The sequence below is a fragment of the Ambystoma mexicanum genome, chromosome 2q, assembly GCF_040938575.1.
Source record: "Ambystoma mexicanum isolate Mex_15411 chromosome 2q, UKY_AmexF1_1, whole genome shotgun sequence".
Classification (NCBI taxonomy): domain Eukaryota; kingdom Metazoa; phylum Chordata; class Amphibia; order Caudata; family Ambystomatidae; genus Ambystoma; species Ambystoma mexicanum.
Genome location: NC_090924.1, coordinates 1,083,873,617 through 1,083,894,818, shown reverse-complemented (window position 1 = coordinate 1,083,894,818; position 21,202 = coordinate 1,083,873,617). Strand labels below are relative to the sequence as shown.

General features: G+C 48.1%; 1 protein-coding gene across 4 annotated transcripts in view; it reads right to left on the bottom strand.

The window, feature by feature from the left end:
* Nucleotides 1–21,202, bottom strand: part of AKAP9 (A-kinase anchoring protein 9) — a 2,953,299-nt gene that overhangs the window by 928,069 nt on the left and 2,004,028 nt on the right. For all 4 annotated transcript variants that reach the window (XM_069648423.1, XM_069648424.1, XM_069648425.1 and 1 more), the window contains one exon: nucleotides 8,016–9,086. In XM_069648423.1, the coding sequence (XP_069504524.1) occupies nucleotides 8,016–9,086 (1,071 nt within the window). The remainder of the gene's footprint in view (nucleotides 1–8,015; nucleotides 9,087–21,202) is intronic.

Here is a 21,202-nt window from a genome sequence, read left to right as displayed (position 1 = left end):
GCTCCGGAGGCGCACCCGTATTAATCCTGTCCAAAAGCACTGCCAGGGGCCATCCAATTTACCTGAAGCAGCACCAGAATACCTGGGAGTCCCGCACCTCCCCCATCCCCTGTTGGTGCCGTGGGGCAAACGACGCTGCTCGCCTGCACAGGAGGAAGCCCGCCAAACCGTCCCTCTGCCTCTACCTCGGAGCCAAGACGGCGCTGGCGGAGAGCGTCTGCGCACTGGCCCAGCCAGCATCAAGAAAACAGCAAAGCTTGACCGCGGTGGCCCGCAGAGCGCCTACACCCCCCCCAAGTGTGCCGCAGTGGTCCCGTAACTGCTCCAAGGGCAGCACACAGCCGGAGTCTCCAAGAGGGAGCCTCCGCAGCAGGCCGGCCGGGGAGACCAAAATCGCCCCCCTCAGCGGCCCGCAAAGAGGATTGGGAGCCCACACTGCAGCAGGCACAGCCGGCGGCCCCCCATCAACAAGCCATCACAGCCGCAGGTCGAGTAGCCGGCCCCAGTGCACGCCGGCGGCGAGCTGGGCCAGCAATATACGAGAGGCCCAGCGGGAGGAACCCTGTCACAGGCGAGGCAGAACAGAGGCTCCAAAAGCAATAAAGGTGAGCCTCCCACACCCCCTGATGCCCCTTTGGCCCCTGACCACTGGGGCATCGCATATTAGACACCTGGCCCATTGAGTGGCAGTGAGGCAAAGGCGCACGATCACCATCAGGGGGCCCCCACCTCCATGCACGAAGCCGCTGCAGGGCCGGGCCGTAACAGCACAAGCCCGACAGCGACGGCAGACAGCCCTCCTCAGAATAACACGCCTGCAGGCTTAGGGGCACAATATTTTATTTGCCTGGGCCGGGACCCGGGCGTATGAAGAAGCGGGTGGCTTTCCATTAGGGCCCCACAATATTTATGAAACCCCTCCCGGGTCGAGGCATCGATCATCCCACTGGGCCAAGAGTTCCCGCACGAACGCCAGCAACCCTCCAACCACCGGACAGCACAGCTTGAGAGGGTGCCCCATTGATTCGACTACCAAGAGGGGCACATCCGTAGCCGGCAGGTTCTACCTTTCTACCTTGCGTGGTGCGATATTCCCCACAGAGCTTGCAACCCTCAATCACGCTCACATACCCTCTGGTGGATCAACAGATAAGTGAGTGGACAATCGAACAGTGGAACACACTCGGCCAGTGAGCAGCAAAGCCTTTATGATGGGGAAATCTGATAAATCACAGAGGAAGTTGACATTTGAGTTCGGTGCCATAGTCAAAACCCCCAAACCAATCGAACGACTAGAGAGTCCCGAGATGGCCATGTCACACGACGACGATCCTGCCCAGGCCATGGACATTAGAGGGATCCTCCTCGAATTAAAAGCTGGCATAGGCAACATCGATAGCAAACTTGACACCCTATCCATTAAAGTCGACCTGCTACAACATCGCTTGGACAAACATGGTGACAGACTCGACACCGCTGAGCAGCGAATCTCTGACCTCGAGGATAATACGTCCTCCATGTCAACCAGGGTGGCAACACTAGAAACCCAAATTAAAGCCGTCATTGCCAAAAATGAGGATCTCGAGGGATGCCCCCGTCGTAGCAATATCAGGATCCTAGGGGTGAGAGAACAGCAAACCACGCAGAAAACGGAAGACTTTGTGGAAAACATGTGCAAAGAGCTGTTCGGGAGCCACACGCTATCCAGCATGTTCGTAGTGGAGAGAGCCCACAGGGTACCCACCAGTCGACCGATCCCTGGGGCAGCCCCACGCCTGATCATAGCCAAACTACCTAACTTCAAAGACCGCGACATGATCCTTTGCCTCGCAAGGGAGAAAGGAAAGCTACAACATAACGGAGATGATGTCCAGTTCTTCCCTGATTTCTCCCAGTCTGTCCAGGTGCTACGCAAGACGTTCACCGGAGTAAAACGCCGGCTACAGGACAACCAAATGCTCTATTCCATGCTATTCCCCGCCAAATTGCGAATTCAACATGACGGTAAATCCCAATTCTTTAACACTCCTGATGAGGCGAACACATTCCTCGACAAGCTGGGGTGTAGACAATACATCGGTAACCCGAGACCTCCCAGGAGAGATCGAGCGGACAGAGACCCACCGTGATGCCTAATCACGCCCACCAACAGGCCGCTATGTGCTAGAAGCCCCTGGCTCTGAAAAAAGGTGATGAACTTTAGGGTGCGCCGGCCGTTGGAACCTCCCTAGAGCCCTAAGTGCAGCTCCGTTATGTTTTGGGGGACTGGGTGGGGATATTTGATGGGCAAGTTGGGGGTTGCCCGTGATGGGGAGGGAAGTTGTTCATTATTGTTATGGAGGAGTGCTCACCAGGGGTCCGCGCCCCAACCCCTACGCCCACGACCTCTCGATGGATGTACCAATAACAGTCTTTAACAAGGAAAGCAAGAACCTACGCATCATACAAATACAATGTGGCCTAATGCAACCAATTACATCCTGGCCCAAGAGCTAGACAAACTGTATAGCCACCACCGACATTCAAGCTAGTTACTTGGAACATTAGAGGGGGCAATAACCCGACCAAAACGAGAAAGATGTCACAGTATCTCCGGAGGCATAAGGTGGACATAGCTCTGATTCAGGAGACCCATCTCCTCCCCGGAACGGAGAATCGCTGGGCCCGAGACTGGGGCGGTCATAGATACTTTGCCTCGTATTCCTTATATTCAAGAGGGGTGGCAATCCTAATAAATAGATCCTTGAAATTTAAACTAGTATCAACCAGCAATGACATGGAGGGAAGAACACTCCTGGTACGGGGGACCCTGGAAAACATTGAGGTCATTATCGTAAACTCCTATGGGCCAAACATCGATGGGCCCAACAACTTCGATTGGGTAATGACACACCTGGGAGATGTGGGGTCCGCAACAATTATCTGGGGGGGCGACATGAATACCACACTCGACCAACGGATGGATAGGTCTCACTCCTCGTCTACAACTACCTCCAAAGCAGCCCTTCAAATTCTTGAAATCTGCAAAGCATACGATCTGGTGGACATTTGGAGACGCCAACACAGAGAGTCTCGGGACTACACGTTCCACTCCTGGGTTCACAAGTCCAGTTCCCCCCTTGACTACCTATTAGTCTCCGTGCACAGCCAAGTCCAATGGAACCATTGCCAAATTCTGCCCAGATCAATATCAGACCACTCGGCGGTCACAATCGAATGCACCCCTCCAGATCCATCAGAAAGGAGACGACACTGCAGATTCAAGCCGGGCTCACTACAGGACCAGGTGTTCGCAGACGAACTGCGCACAGAGATTGTATCCTTCGTCGAACTCAACCAGGGCTCTGTGTCATCTGTCGGAACCCTATGGGAATCCTTGAAGTGTTATGCCTAACCAAAGAACAGGGAATTTTGAAACTTATCAGACGTGAACTTTCCTCAAGTGAAACCCGCCTAAAGGAGCTAGAGCATCTGCTTATCACTTCGTCCGACCCACACATTCTAGCCTCACTGAAACAGGAACTGGAGAAATTCAGGGCAGCAGCCGACTGTGAATTGAAATTCCTGTCGCAAGGTCATCGCACTCGCCAATACGGAGAGGGGCAAAAGCCGAGCGCCCTACTCGCGAGGCTGATAGCCGCGGACCGGAAACCCACACTGATAGAGCAGATAAGAAACCCTCTAGGTACACTAGTACACACTGACAAAGAAATAGCAGAAATATTTTGCGCCTTCTACCAAAATCTGTACAGGTCCAATTTCACTGCCAGCCAGGAAGAAATGGTGAGCTATTTGGAAGAAATAGAACTATATTGGGTAAATTCTATGCTGAGAGAACCACTAAATCAACCCATCACGCTAGAAGAAATCCTCCAGGCAAAGACCTCCCGAACACCAAAGCCCCTGGCCCTGACAGTTTAATCGGCGAATTCTATAAAGCATTCGCCCCCATCCTCGCACCTCTACTGATGCAAGTCTTCGAGGAGGCTCTTGGGACTGGCTCCTTACCCCCGACCCTGTGCAAAGCTCATGTGATCGTTTTACATAAAGCCAACAAACCCCCAGAAGAATGCAGCTCATGCAGACCAATCTCACTGACCAACCTCAACAATAAGATACTGCCCAAAATCCTCGCCACCAGGCTCATTCCCCTGATGCCCGCACTGGTACTCGCAGACCAGGCTTGCTTTAGCCCGGGCCGCAATACAACATTTGGCATCAGACGCATGTTCGGAGTCATGGAAGCACTAGACCCTACGCACCAGGCGGTAGCAGCCCTCTTGGACGCCGAAAAGGCCTTTGATTTCATCAAGTGGCCTTTCCTCTTTAAAGTCCTCCAGCGTATGGGCCTCGGCAAACTCTTTCTCAAACTGACAGCCCTTCTAGATAACCAACCCCGGTCACACATAATTCTGGGTAAAACCAGATCATCGGAGATCGACCTCCAGCGAGGGACCAGACAGGGGTGTCCCCTATCTGCTCTACTATTTGCACTAGTGCTGGAACCCCTCACCTCAGACATCCGAGCCAAACACATACATAGGGGTCTGTCCTTTGGCCCGTACAAATTAATAATATCCCTATACGCAGATGACATTGCTTTCTACATTCGGGACCCGGCCGCGAACCTGAACCCGATAATACGAGACATCATTAAATTCAGCAACCTCTCCGGCCTAAGAATTAACCACAGTAAGTCAATTATATTCCCACTAACCACGAAACCCAGACGACTATGGCTTCAAATGGGAACACACAAACGTAAGATACCTGGGCATCCAATTGGCTAGAGATCACCAAAATCTCTTCCAAGATAATTATGGTAACGTAACTGAGTCTCTTAAAGGGAAAATTAACAGATGGAAGACACTACCACTCACACTCTGGGGACGGGTTTCGCTAGTTAAAATGCTAATACTCCCTAAACTCCTTTATCTTTTTGCAAATCTTCCCCTGCTGGTACCCCAGAAACATCTGCAATACCTGCAGAGCCTGGTCCTAGAACTACTATGGGTGGGTAAATCAGCCAGAATTGCTTAGAAGTCACTGATCCAACCAGCGACAAAAGGAGGCATGGCGCTCCCATATCTAGAATACTACTATTGGGCTGCACAGGCCCAATTCTTCGGCCACTGGTACGCCACGCACTTTGTCCGTCCCCATGTACAGCTTGAGCGCGCTGTAGCATCCCCCAACTTGCTTAGGGCTGTCATTTTTGGCCAAACCCACATTACGCATACTATTTTAAACACGGTACTCTCCACCATCGCAATCTGGTAAAAAATAGCACGGAGGTGTGACATTCAGACCAGGTTCTCCCCTCTCCTGCCAATAAGATTCCTTCCAGGAATCCCCCTGACCACAGAAAAAGTTTATTTAAATTGGACCGACAAGCTAAAATTAAAAACCATGGGCAACCTCTTCATCGAAGGGACCTTCCTCACACCCCAACAGGCTAAAACCTGCGGTGCTACCACTGCCCTTGACTACTTCTGCCTCAGGTGTTCTCTGCGAGCCATACTACCCTCATTCCCGCAACAACCCCCAACATGGCAATTACTCCACGGGGTGATTCAGTCACAGGGGGAGGGTAGATTGGTATCGATGATATATAAATCATTGCTGACCGACACGTCCCCGATCCCGTCAACACCCAAAACTAGATGGTGAAAATCCCTCCGAACGACAATAACGGATGAGGAATGGGTCTATATTCTTGCACAAACTCAGAAGGTATCCCTAAACACAAGATATAAACAAATTCACCTGAAATACATACATCAGGCATACCACACACACGCGAGAATACACTCCTACCACCCTTCGACCCCTCAGACATGCAGCCGGTGTGACGCCCCAATGGCGGACTTTGTCCATCTCGCATGGTCTTGTCCGGCCATATACCATTTCTGGGAGGCGGTATTGGAAAAGACAGCTTCAATCGTAAGCTCTCCCCTGGAGCCCGACTCGAAGGTCACACTTCTCAGATTCACCAAACACATTCCACCAGCGACACGCAAGTTGGGCAGGCTATTACTGTTGATGGCACGTAGGAGGATTGCAATGTCGTGGGGGAAAGGAAGCGAACCGACTATACAACAATGGTTAAAAGACATTTCCTACTGTCAGGACAAAGAATCGAACTTCATCAAAACTCTACCTCTACATGCCCGACCCCCCGACATTTGTGGTCCATACATTATCTACCTGATGAACACTGAGAACAGCATCTCCTCATGGGAGACGTCGCCTGTGCCTCAACTGAACCATACTAGCACACAGCCCTGCCTGTAACGGGCGATGAACCTGCTAACAATTACTTCTTGCACAAGCGCTTCTTCAGGGGGGGAGTGGGGGGTGTTACGCGGATGATGAGGCACATGTTTCCTCCATGTTTACTGTATGTTTTTCTTTCTTTTATGTTTGCTGTTTAACCAGTTGAAAATACCCAAAATAAAGTTATAAAAAATAAAAAAAGAGAGCCAACTTATCATTGATCTCATTCAACAATACTCATATCTTTGAAGTGCAAGTGGGGAAACAATCAACCCATAAGGTACATGGGTATGTTGGAACCAAGTTCAGCGATTGACAAAAGGGCTGTCCTGCTGGATGACAGATGCTCCTCCAAGGGATAGGAGGAAAGGATAAGTAATCAATGAGAGTGTTAGATCAGCAAATCAGCAGTTTTTAGGCTAGCGGGGGTGGTGATCAACATGAACTTACAACTCCAACACACCCTGGGCTTGTGAACTAGTTTGGATAAAGGTAGGACAGGTAGAAAGGTGTGGGGCAACAGAATATTCCATTGAAGGAAAAAGGCTTCATTAAAGGACTGGACGCCTTGATATCCCCAAGTCAAGCACGTGGGTTGACGGGAACCACTCTTGAGTTGCAGGCTACAAAAAAAAAAAAAGGCAGCCTGATCATAGCTCAGGTTTGGAAGTTATACAGGGCCCCCAAGGGAAAGAATTCACATTTGTGGGGGAATGGCTGAACTGGTCAACAAGGAAATATGCTTTTGAGTTCTAGACCATTGGCATGTGAGCAGCCAACAGTATTGTTTCGCTATTGAGAGCAGTATTATGGTTTGATTTTAATTAATTAATAACAAACAAGTATATGAACATTTGTATTTAGATTTACGTGAATATTAATTTGACCAAATGTATGTGAAGATATTGTAGTCATATCAACTATTAATTTGTATTTCTTTGGTCGAAGTACTGTTTATGCCCAGAGGGTACCTGCATGTGAGCACGAGTGTTCAGCATTGTGAACATGGCAGGGGCGCCACTGTTTATTATGCAGGCATAGTGTGCTCACTCTAGACTTGAAAGAGCCCCTTCCAGCGCAAGTGGAAAATGTAAAAGCATCAGTGGGGCAGGGCATATGACCAGGAAATGGAACAATCATCTGGAAATAGTCACAGAAGATACACTTATGATGGGCCTTTTGCTGTGAGGTGCTGAACACTTTTAACCAAGGTGGGCTGAATATATGGGCAGAAAATGCATAACTAAAGACTCTGTTGGTCCATGTGTGATCCAGCCAAATGGGAAACAGTGTCAATGCGTATCACACATCGACCATGGAAAAATGTTTGCAAGAGGTTTTAAAAAGATACATTTTTGGAAAAGAAAAACAATCTGTTGGGACACATGGAAATGTTTTTGGCTGTGGAGCAGGTCCTGATCAGCTGTGCCAAAATGCATCCAGTCCCTAGAAATGCAGAAAAAAAGACTTGCAAGGTGGGCTTGGGGGTGTGTGAGGGGGTAGAGCTGAGCTACAAAGTCTTTTGTATACTGCGCAGAGCACACTGTGTACCCAACCTAATAGTGCAGATTGCCCATTGGAATGACACTACAGAAATGGGATGTACTATTAAACAAAATGTGTCTGATACAGTATATCAAGAAATTATTATTAGCATTTGAATCAAGCTGTGTGTCCAGAAGCCGGACTATCATATAAACTGAGATTCATATAATTGAATATTTACATGATGTACTGACCTCTCCCTTTTTGAGCAGCTGAGTTGTCTCTTTTGCCTTGTGATTTTGCTGCATCTCTTTCATTATTCTCTGAAGCTCTGAGAGCTGCTTTTCTTTTTCTGTAGCAAATTTCTGAGCAGAATTGACTTGCTGTTTTTCAAACTGCAACTGTTCATGCATTTTAACCAACTGGCTGTTCATATCCAATAGCTGTAAAGTCAGTGCTGATAATTCAGAGTCCGCACTTGCCTCGCCGGCTGAGTTCTGAGCCTGATGGCTGTTTAATAGTAGCTCTGTGTCTGTCGAGTTAGTCTCCATTTGCTGGATATATTTAGTTTGTACCTGAATTGCTTTAAGTTGGGCTTGAGAGACAAGAGCTGCAGCAACTTTTTCTCGCAGGTTTTCTTCCAATTCCAACAACTTAAGTCTGAGTACATCCTTCTCAGAGTCAGTCTGTTCTTTCAAGATCTTTATTTGGTTGTAGGACTCGCGCAGCTCAGAATCCTTTTCTTGGACCACTTCCAAAAGCTCTTCAAGCCTGAAATGCATGCTGTTAATAGTGTCTTGAGTAGTTTCTTCTACAGATGTAAGTAGTGCTTGATGCGTTATGTCTTGGACTGTACTCTCTATCAGAACATCTTCCAGCTTCTCAATTTTCTTTCTAATAGCTGCCTCCATCTGTACATCATCGTTATTCAACAGTGCATCTTTCTCTCTATGTGCAAGGGTCCCATACTCCCTCTCCCAGGTGTGCAACTGTTCTGTCAGTAGATTAATTGTATCCTTTGCTTCCTTAATTTCATTTTTTGACAGTGTTACCTCTCTATTTGTTTTCTCCAGAGTCTGCTGTAAAATCTTGTTTTCTGCTATTACAGTTTCAAGCTGATGTTTCAGGCTGTCCGCATCCTCGCCAGAAAAATCTACTGCCGTTTTTCCCTCAATATTGGCTAACTCCTGCTGAAGTTTCTCAATAACATCATTCAACTGTTCTATTTCTTCGGCAGTATTTTTGTTTACACGTTCCTGGTCACTCTTCAGACATTCTACTTGGGCTTCAAGTTCTCTTATCTGTTCATTTTTTTCTTCAGTCACCTACAAACAGAAGCAAAAAGAAAATGAATACAGAAATATTTTGATCAACTTTAAATTCTTGGCGGTACATTCACATCACTACATTGTTTGCAGTTTTTTTCCCCGACAATATCACTGAAATCCTCTGCATGAGTATTTGAAAGAAGGATGCAATGAGACGAAACCTGGGCGTGACATGCCTACTCATCGAACACAACTATATGCCCTGAACATTTTGCAGCGTTCATCAAATGTATAAGTGTGGTGCACACTAAAACAAACGGAAAACAAGGGTTATTGCTATCCCATTAATTACATGTTTTTTTCCAGTAAATAGGGATCACCATATTTCTCTACTCAATCAAAAGACTTGTCAAAACTTTAGCAGGAAACAATATTAACTGGGTACAGATGCCTGTAGACAGTACATGCCAACCTCCTGTGCCAGACAGTGTCCCAAGTAGATGATTGGAACATGGATCTGTTTTTACAACAAGACAGTGACCCATATGCAAGGCAAACACACACTGTCACTAGAATTTCTCTAGCAGGTGACGGACCCTTCCTTCATTCACACGCAGAGGCTGATTGTTTCTAGGTTTCTGCTGTAAGACCGAAGAGGGTGTGAGCAGGAACTGTAGATGGCGATCCGCTGCTACTATGGTGGAGAGGCACTCAAATACAAGTCCCACATATCGGGCTCCCTGAGTCGCACAGATATCCTTACAACACTCTTGCAGTATGAGGGTGCTTAGCAGTATAAAGAAATTCCAGAGGCTAGCAGTGGAGCGTGAAGCCATGCAAATCCTGATCCACTTCATACTGACAACGAAATGGCAGACTGTACATTTAAGCCCCACACCAACAAAGCTAATCAGCTGTCTAATAAGGACAAGGGAAAGAATGAACACACATGGGAATCTGAGAGGGAGGATGGAAAAGCAATGTAGGGTGAAGATTTAGGGGGGAGGGACATGGGGGAAGTGCCAGGGAGAGGGAAATGGGAAATGCAATCAGGGCAGCATTCCCTCTCAATAAGTGCAATGCGGCTCTGGGTGAGTGCAGGGAAGCAGGGGACTGTAGGGTTACAGTTACAGCCCCTAAGTGTGTAGTAGGCCTGGAGGCAGTGCAGGGCAACTCGTCCTGGAGGACCTGGTACCCAGTGAGACTCTGAGGTTTGCCAGGCCACCAGGCAGCACAGCAGACATGTAGGTCAGCAGGGGAGAGAGAGAGGGAGAAAGCAGAGGCAAAGAGGAAGGTCTTGAGCTGCTTCTGGAACTTCAGGTGGTCCGGCTTAAGTTTGAGAGGGCCAGGGCGGCCATTCCAGAAGGAGGCACCCGCAGAGGAGATCTGCCCCTCAAACTCTGCCTGGAGAAGCATCTGACCCTCAGAGGGTTAGAGGTGGCTGAGCGAAGGGCTCGAGAAGCAAGGTGTTTTGGAAGAGAGAGTTGGATTTAGTGTGGACCTCAGCCCCCGAAAGCCTTGTGGACAATGCAGAAGGTTTTGGACTTGATGCTTGCAGCCACCGGGAGCCAGTGGAGAGGTTTCAGAGCTGGGGAGATACTGGTCCCTGGGCATGAGGCCAAAGTCTTGCAATCCTGTTCTGGATTAGTTGCAGAGGGCGGAGCGTAGATGAAGGTAGATTGAGAAGGAGGCTGTTGCAGTAGTCCAGCCTAGAGAGAACCTGGGCTCTGTAGACCGTGAGCTTCTGGGGGAAAGTGAGAAAAGGAAGAATACCTATGAAACGGTGCAGCCAGTAGTGGGCTTTTCTGGCAAGGTTCGTGATGCGAGGAGAGGAGAGAGTGGAATCAAAGGTGACACCAAGGTGTTTTGCCTCACAGGAAGGTGAAGGAAGAGGGCCCAAAGGAGGGCAGCCAGAGTGAGAGGGAAAGCGGGAGCAGGGGTCCCAATGAGATGGGTTTCAGGCTTACTGGCATTAAGGCAGAGATCGTTGGCGGGGCACCAATCCTGAATCGCGATAGACAGGAAAGAGCGAGAGAGAGGAGAGGAGCCTGAAAGAGAGCTGAGTGTCATCCACGTAACACTGAAAGTTAGAGGAGTAGGTAGTGATAAGTGGGGCTAAAGTAGACATTGAAGAGCCAGGGTGAGAGGATAGAACCCTGGGGAACACCAAATGTGGAGAGAGAGGTGGTGGAGAGAAAGGTCCCAAGTTGGACCTGGGAGGGTCGGTCCAGAAGGAAGGAGTACAACCACTCCAGGGCCTGATCCGTGATGCCCAGGTTCTCACGGAGTGCATATGCCCACAAAGTAATGTTTTGTTTTGACAGATTGGATAACGTTTTCAAACAGAAAGGAGCCCGGGGAACCACCTCCATCCACACCCTCATTCAGGCAGTGTCATAGTTGCAGGTCTCTCCAAAACTCATGTTTATCTAGACCAAACTCACTATGAATATCTTAAAAGCATTTGAATATAACTTGACTAAAGCCAACCTTATTATATCATTATAAAGGTTCGCAAATTATAACGTGGGTGTACCTTCCAGTCATAAATATAAGAGAAGCATTCTATCCTTTTTATTTTGATAACAAAAGTGTACAGAATCTGGGGCAAAAGACCCTTTTGAACAAAGAGACCCTTCTGTTAGGTTTGCGACTGCTCACCCACAATGAGACTTCTGAGGACGTAGGGGCTGTGAATTAGTTTATTCCATAAACAGAAGCAGGGTTCATAGCAGCGACCTCCAGCTCACTCATCAGGCAACTGACATGATACCCCGTGGAACCTGGAACCCTTCCTGCACCCCATACCACCCAGAGGTTCCATATGATGGTTTACACAATAACAAAGACTACATAACTACTCATAATAAGGTTAACAAAATGCTGTACACTTCCAACACCTCCCTTCCAAACTCTCACAAAACACCTCCCTTCCTTCTGCTAACCGACATCTGGATTCCTTTTGCGCATAACTGTCACCCTCTCCTTACTCCAAACTCCTCCATCTTTGATCAGAACAGACGCCCCCAAATCTTTGACAACCTCCTTGGGCTCCGAGAATCTGGAACTCCGTTTTCTTACCTTAACTGGTAGCTTCACTTTGATCATATCACCAGGCTTTATGTCAATATTCCTACAGCAGTTTTTCTCATCAAATCTTTTCTTAGCATTGTATCCACTGATCAACAATCTCTCCCTCACACACTCTACATCCACCTTCTCACACCTTGACCTGCCCATCCAACCTGGGCACAAAGTAGCATTTGGTTTTCTACCACGCAACAACTCAAAAGGCGCAACCCCTGTGACAACATGTGGGGCCAAACTGTACTGAAACGTCCTCTCCAGGACAGCCCTTATCCAGTCCCCACTAATGGCCACTGCAATCATGATAACGTCCATCAAGGTGCAGTTAAATCTTTCAACTCAACCATTGCCGTGGGGATAATATAGAGCTGTCGTCACTTGTTTAATCCCATATTTATCCAAAAACATTTTGAATTCCTTTTAAACCAGTTGAATTCTATTATGCGATAGACACTGGCGAGGGAAACCCACACGGAAAAACAGTGTCTCTAGAAATCGGATTATACTGCTAGTGGTAACTTTGTTCAATACACAGACTTCCGGCCACTTTGATAAAGGTTCCATAACTACCGGTAGGTAAACATCCTTGGAGCCTCTAATATTCAACTGGCCCAATAAATCCAAAGCAATTTTATCCCATGGTACCGTGGGACTATCTTTCACCCTCATTGGCGGTTTGCACAACCTGAGCCCTTTGTCACCATCCTCACAATCAGAGCAGTACTTAAACATTTCCTCCACCTCATTTGTCCACACCCGGCCACCAAAAATCTGTCTTCATCAGGGCCTTGGTTCTCGCCAACCCCAAATGACCTCTTTGGCCCAGCTCCATGACTGCTCTCCTCATCTCTTCACGGACCACCAATCTACGTCCCCTGCACAAGTACAAGTCTCTCACGCACAATTCATCACTCACTTTCCTGTATTCCTTGACCTCCTCATCACCATTGTCATGAGAATTCCCTTTTCCCAAATCAAGAACTGCTTGGTAGGTAGAATCCCTGATGCATGCCGCATCCCACTCTTTTCTCTTAATGCTCTACTGTACCTGAAAAAAGAGTTCTTCCTATCAATGTATCCCTCTATTGTTCAAGACTAACAATCAGAGGGATTCATTAATTGGAAGAGCGGGGTACATACACCACGAACAATGCCAGCTGTAAGTAGAAAGAACAGCAATTAGTAGCACAAACGTGTGTTTCCAAAATCAAGAGAGGGGGAGAGTGGCTAACTTCTAATGGAGGATTGGGTTCCTAGAGTGATGCTAGCTGCCAATGGAGCGATGGAAGAGTGGTGTCCCCAAATGGTTCCAGCCAGGATAGGGTTTGCTAAAATAACAGAACAATTAGAGTAAGTCCCTGTGGAGAAGCAGTGTGGTATGTGTTATCACAGGATTGAATGAACCTTACCATGGAGTGGAATGTCGGGGTCCGGAAGATCAGAAGGTCCAGTTAACCAGTCAAGAAAACGAAAAGCGAATGGGAAGTAGGAGTGTTAGTGGGACCTATTCCCAAAGGCACAAGGATGCCTGAGCGAACGAGATATGCACAATAAAACAGGGTAGCGTCTCTAGTCCGTGCACAAGCTGATCGCGAAATGCAAGATATCCAGAAGAAAACAAGGAGCGGGTAATCCAAGGAAATCCAGTGAACAAAGGAGGTTGTCAATGTGCGGGCAGTAGAGGTAAAAGGACAGCAAGCAAGGGAGTTCCAAGGACGTAGCAAAGGTTGGCATTGGGCAGGCAGATAGAGGCACAAAACACTAGGCTAGCAGGTCAGTGAGCAGTGCTGGGTCGTGAAACAGGGTCAAACAGTACAAAGGACGAGACGGAGGCGGAATCCAATAAGCAGAAGCAGGTCAGTAACAATGAATTGGACGTAGCAAAATACAAGAGCAAAGCAGGAAACAACTTCAATCAGAAGCACTTGTTTCAGAGTGAACGCAGCATTTATTCATGGAGAACGGTGCGTGCAACGTCCTACATGTCACGTGGGTGAGAGCACCACCTTTCCCCTTAACAACTGCAAACGCGACCGAATGGTGTTGTGCATGCAGTGGCTTCCAGCTTTGCCAAGGTAACCTTCAGCGCTGGAGGAATGGCCCTGTATTTGTGTATCTAACACGACTTTTGAGGGAACGGCGGTTAGAGATCCTAGGCAGAGAATGTTGCACAGTTGCCTGACAATCACTTGTGTTTCCCTCATTTTCTTGTCACCTTTTCTTCCAGGGGCAGTCCATTGCTTTTGAGGTGCTTATGTGGCTTTGTTCACTGACCCTTCATCCAGAGTCACTTTATGACTTTCGGTGTCTTTCTCAAAGTGAAGTGCCGTGATACACAGTTCGGTATGTTCTGTAGATTTTGCTATTTCAATGGCTCTTGCTAGAGTTGGATTGTGTTCCTTCCAAATCTCTTCCCGTATCTTGTCATTGGTACACTTGATGATCAGTTATCTCAAATGTGCTCTTCCTGACAATGGGAGAATTGGCAATTGACAGACAACCCTCTTAGAGTTGTAATAAATTCTTCAATGGATTCGCCCACTTTCTGCACTCCGGTAACAGAATGATAGCGTGCCAATATAATATTCATTTGCATGTCCAATTTGGCTATGCTTTTCTCATCTAAACCTACATCCCCTAAGCCGACAGGCTCAGGCAATTTCTTTAGAATATCTTAACGTGCTGTCCCAAGATAGTGATAAAGAAAGGCCTTGTTCATGTCATTGGAATAGTTGGCTACGAACACTGCCAAAACATGCTTGGTAAAACCATCTCTCCAATCAGACCATCGCACTTTGGGCTCACCAGGTGTGGATAAAAAACACACAGGTCCAGGCACATCAGCCATTGAAGAGTGTTGGGCCTGTTTTCTTGCGCCTTTCTGTGTCTGGCAGCACCTACTATTTTTTACACTGATGGATGTACACTGCTGGGCTAGAATAGTTTTTTTTTAAACCTTTATTTTTAGTTTCTTAACAACAACCAAAACACAACATTGCGCAACATTGTGTCTAATCCCACCCCCCCTATCTCATCCTGTAGCTTGAGTAAAATGTTTCATGTTGGTAATGCATTTACACTTCATTCTGCAATTAGCATTCGGAAGAGATCTGGAAACGAAGAGGAAAGCCAGAGATGACTCATCGAGATTTAGTCCGGTAAGGTCACTAAATAGTTAATATAGGGCCCCCATGCCTCTGCAGGTCGCGTGTGTAGGGGTAGTGTGCTGATGAAAGTTGTCTCTATATCGTGGCAATATGCCACATCTTGGAGCCACAGCTGTGGTGTGGATGAGCGACCTTTCCCCCAGGTTATAGCCACTCGCCTACGTGCGAGTACCATTAGCCCAGCCAGTCTCCTCACTGGCGGTTGCAGGTCCTTAGTGTACCCCAGCATCACCACTCTTGGACTTTGCTCCAATTAATGAGATCTAGTCTAGCACCTCTATCCAGAATCGATAAATTGTTGTGCACTCCCAAGCCAGATGAAGAAAGCCCGCCTGAGATTCGCCACATCTCTCGCATGCCGCTGATGTAGACAGGCGGTGTCTGAAGTCTGGCTGGTGTATGGTACACTTGGTGAACAAAATTAAAGGGAGTTAGTTTGTACCTGGAGTTTAGGGAAACCGTCTGTGTCTGCCACAGTATGTATGCCCAATCTTCCGAGATCGTTCTCCCAAGTGATACCTCCCACCTCTCTCTTGGGGTTGTCAGCCTGTTTGCAGTGCTCGTTAGTAGGTCTTTGTAGATACTCGATATCAGCCTGCCTTCACCTTGTGTTTGAATCACTCCGTGTAGGAGTTGCCATGTGGGTGCTTGTACCGGAAATACTGTGAAGCGTGATTTAAATGCATGTTGGAGCCGAAAGCAAATGAACACATCGAGAACTGAGTCTGCTCCCTGTTCCTGTGCCCATTGGATGTGTTAGAAACTGTCCCTCTATGAATAGATCGCCCAGCATTTCTATCTTTAATTTATCTGCCCACTGCAAATAAACCCTCTCCGCTGTGATCAATCTCCCTGGGATAAATCTTCCGGGGAGAAGGGGTGAGTATCTGTCTGTGACTTTACTTTTCACTGCAATCCTTTTCCATATTTCATACGTGATTAGGACTACATCTAGTGTCTTTGGGGGCACCCGGAGTTCACCAATGATCGCTGCCCGCAGGCGATTGGGGGATGTCAGGGTCCGTTCAATTTGGACATGGGGACGAATGCAGTGGGTGGCATACCAGTGTCCTCGGAATTGTGCCTGTGCGGCACTGTAGTAGCATTCTAGGTCGGGTAGTGCTAGCCCCCCTTTTGTTACCGGTTGGATAACGATCACGTGGCCACTCTGGCTGGCTTGCCTGCCCATATTTGCTCAAGGATTAGGCTGCATAGGACAGTAGCAACGGAATGTTGATGAACAGATAAATGTGTTGGGGCAGTATAGCCATGTTCACTATGGAAACACGACCCATCAATGTGAGTGGAAGGTGTCGCCACCTTGATATTTTGTCACGCAGTGTTGCTATCATCTTTCCTGGAAGAGCTCCTCGCGATTCCTTGACAGCATGACTCCCAGGTGCCTAACTCCTGTGGACTCCCATCAGAACTCAAATTAATCTCTAAACTATTGTTTCAGCTGTTAAGGGAAATACCACCAATTTGTTAAGGTTAATGTTTAGCCCCGAAAAGACCCCAAACCTGAGTACTTCCCTCATCACTGGGTTCAGATTTATCACCGGGAAACTGATGAAGAGGGCCACATCGTCAGCGTATAGTGACAATATTCATTTGTGGGGCCCTAGGGTGAGTCCCTTTTCTATTTGTCTATTTCTAAGGATCGCAGTAAGAGGTTCAATCGAGAGAGCGAATAGCAGGGCCGACAAAGGGCAGCCTTGTCTGGTCCCTATTTTTAATTGGAAGTGTGTCAACTGCATTTTTCCTAGTACGATTCTGGCCAAAGGGTTTTTGTTCCGGAGCACTGCGAAGAGGTATGGCCATTCCACCGAGTTTAAAGCCTTTTCTGCGTCTAGAAGGACCTCCACTGCCTGGGTTGAGGGATCTAAAGCTTCCATGATTGCAAAGGGCCGTTGAATACCAAATGTTGTATTCCGCCCAGGTATGACTACTGCCTGGTCAGCTAGTACTAGTCCCAGCATCAAGGTAAGCAGTCGTTTAGTTAGGATTTTGGAGAAGATTTTATTATCAACATTTACTAACAAAACCGGCCTGAATGAGGCGCACTCTTCAGGGGGTTTTCCCAGGCTTGTGAAGTAAAATGACGTTAGCTTCGCATAGTGTAGGAGTTAAACTCTCTTTCTCCAGCGCCTCCTCATACACTGATAGTAGAATCAGCGCTAGGGTTGGGGAAAATGCTTTGTAAAACTCCCCGGTCAGTCTGTTGGGCCCCAGTGATTTGGACCAAGATAGTTCTTTTATTGCTACAAGTATTTCTTCGAGAGTGATCAGTTTGTTAAGGGACTCTCATCCCTCCCTCCACGCAGTAGAGCTCGGTTTCCTCCAGATAATACTGTAAGGCTACAGGGTATTTCAGGGACCTGGAGCTGTAGAGTTCTTGGTAAAAAGTGTGCAACACTGCTACAATCTCACCTTCGGTGTGAAAACAATGTCCAAGGGGACCTCTGAAGCATTCTACGTATGGGGGTATCTGTCAGCAGCCATCAGCCTTGCCAGGAGGGCTCCTTGTTTCTAGCCCTCGCTATACCGGATCCTGGAGTGCTCTGGTTTTAAATCTGCAGCTATAGCCCTCCTCTCTTTGGCCGTGGGTATACACTTTAAGGTGACTAAGGAATGATCGGAGAGCGTTCTCTGGAGTATGTAGCTGTCGCCCCAGTGGAAGCCCCCTTCTCAAGACACCAGTATATAGTCTAATCTGGAACTGGTACCACGAAACCAGGAGTGTTAGGTGAATTCTCGAGTTTCCATGTGACTGAGTCTCCATGTGTCAATTAAGATATAGGCTGTACAGCTTTCTTGTATTTGGAGGCTCGCTTGGGTGTGTACACTCGTGGTCATGTGGGATCTGTCCCATTTGGGGTCTAGGGTAGTGTTCAGGTCTCAACCCCAGATAATTGTGGCTGTGCTGAACTCTGCCAGGTCTGTCATCACCCAATCGAATGCGTTGGTACTGTCAACATTCGGACCATATGTGTTTACTAAGGTTACTAGTTTCCCTTTGAGCACCCCATGTACCAATAACGCTCTACCAGCCTCATCTCGTGCCACTGACAGCAGTCGAAACTTCAATCTCCTGCTCATCAGTATTGCCACCCCACTGGCGTAGGATGAAAAGGAGGAATAGTATCTGTGGCAGCCCAAACGGACGGACCATCTTCCCTCAGAGGATGGGAGAAGGTGAGTTTCTTGCATTAAGGCGATATCGACATTATGGGCCTCATTACGGGTCGGGCGGTCCGGAAATAACAGTGGCGGTAAACCCCCCGCCACTGTTAATTCCGGACCGCCCGATCCCGAGTCCTGCAGGTGGGAGGTGGCGTTCCCGCCAGGTCTGACTTGGCGGGTTTAACACCGCCCGCCTGCAGGCAGACGTGGAAACACCAGCACCATCACGAGATGGTGTTGGTGTTTCCACTTCCCCATTCCCATTGAGTCCTATGGGACTCAATGGGAATGGGGATTTACCGAATTCAGCCTCCAGAATTCCCGGGACACCAGGGTCGTAATGCCATGGTAATTCCGGGAGTCACGGAGGCGGAATGGTAATACGAGTCCGGCGGTAACCGAGCCGGAAAAACCGGCTGGTTGCCGCCAGACTTGTAATGAGGCCCTATGTCTTTTAAGGTATTGAGCTATCCTCTGAGTTTTAGTTGGGTTATTCCCCCCTCTAATGTTCCATGTTGCTACTTTGAATTTCTTTGGCACTTGATATGTTTATGCGTTATATATTCAGCTTGCTTAATTGCTATTCTGCTTGTGTATGCATGCCTTGTCCGGTTTTTTGTGCCTAACAGTGAAATTGGTCGGCGGGACCAGACACTCGACTAGCGCATCTATTCGTAAGATTCCCTTTCCCAACTTGATGTATTCTGCTCGTGTTAACTTGTAGAAGAGATTCCCACCCCTTCTGTCCCTCACGAGCAACCCCCAACCTGCCCATCAGCTGTTCCCTCCCCTTAAATCGATTACTTTTGTACAGTACTGAGCTCGGGGCGCTAGTGCCCAGCCAAGTCTGATGGCTCCCTTCAGGAGTTGTAATTGGTTGCGTCGAGGTGTGTTGCCCAAATGTTCAAAGTGTCATTAGTGTATTTAAGGTGATCTTTTTGCTTCCCTAAGTGTTGCTTTGTCGACTTTCTGATGTAAGGTGTACGATTTGTCGCTTAGTTCGTCACATACCAGGTGGTCTCAGGTCGGGTCGCTCCTGACCCGGATTTTTCTCGCTGGTCACTATTTTTTGTTAAAATGTCAGCAGCCGATCTCGTCCTGGAAGCTGCTCGCTGCCGCAGGTGAAATGAAGAATTGTGTCCTTCCGGCGTGTTGAACACAGAGTTTTGCAGGAAAGAGCGTGGAGTATTGTATTTGACTGTCTCTCAGGTGTCTTTTCACTCCTGCGAAGGACCTGCGCGATGCTTGGACTGCTGATGAAAACTCTGGGTATAATTGAATTTTTTCACTGTCATAGTGTAGCTCCCCCTTTTCCCTGGCCAGTTGCAGGATTGCAGCGCAGGGCTGCTCCTGAGATTGGGCGACTGACTGGTACCCGGTGGGCCCTTTCGACTACAAAGAGATGGGACAGCGAGGGTTCTCCAAACAGTTCTTTACACATTACTTCTATGAATTCTTCCATCTTCTGCTGATATTGTCTCTCTCTCACTCCGAGCAGGCGGACATTATTGCAGCAGGTTCTCCCCTCTACGTCTTCGTTCTTGGCTGTCACTGCTTTTACCTGGACTTCGAATGCAGACACCCTGGCTATTAATGCAGTGCTGTTATCCTCAAAATCTGATGGTCTCAAAGTCTGACACCCTCTGTTTGGCTGGGTCTAATCTGTCACCGTGTTTATCTAGCCAGTGCTGTACTAAGTCGACCTTTGAGGATAGAGAGTCTAGTTTAGATTCCAGGTTCCCAATGCCTGCCTTGAGTTCTAACAAAATCTCTCGGATGTCAACGTTCAGAGTTTGAGCCATGTTTCCGTCTTGTTCCATCGTTGCAGCAGGGGGCTCCGACTGTGGTTGTGGAACAGGGGTCCTGGTGGAGGCTCTGCACTCGAAGTTTAGGTTCCTTTGTGATTTGTCTGATTTTACCATGTTCGATGTCTGTTGTTGATGAGGTCGGGGTAGGTTTACTAGGAAGTATAACATCAGGGTTGGGGGAGAAACTGTGCTGGAGGAGTTTTTGAGCCAGGTAACGATTTCGTCTAGAGGTCTCAGCAATTCACTGGCCGGAATCTGTGGTGGTTGCTGCTTTGTAGGATTGATTTGTATCGTTTTACTCGATGAGCTGTGCCAGCTGCGAGGTCCTCACATCCGCCAGCGGCATCTTTCATGTGAGGGCATTTGCCAATCAGTATTCTTCATGTAGTTTTCACTCGGATGGCCGTGTAAGGTGGTTCTTTGTCGTTTAATTTTGAGGTGCTGGAGTACTGTTGCAGTGCTTATAGTTCTTTATCTCCTTCGCTTAGTTTAACCAGGCCGAGTGTAAAGTGACGATCTCCTGGAGGGCTTCTTGTGCGAGGGATGCTCTTTTGCTGTCACTGCGGGCTGTTTGATTACAGTGTTTCCCGGCCACCCCTGGGTCTGTCCATCAAGAACAGTTTGCTCTAGTCGTCGGAGGCGTCAAATGAGTGAGCTTGTGCTGATCAGGAGGGGCCGTTCACGCTCCACCAGCCCGGTAATAAATCCGCTGCGTTTAATGCCCTGGGTTACTTGTTATCAAGGTGCTGTTTTGATTCCCCACCAACTCAGTGGTTGGGGTTACTTTGTGGTTAGATGTAGCCTCTTAACATGGACCCCTGTTGCCATGTTGGCAGCGGTGACTGCCGCCTTATGGTTTAGGGCCGTTTAGCAGCATCTGGCTCCCAGCTGCATTATGCTCTTGTGGCTGTGGGTTGGGCCGCAGTTT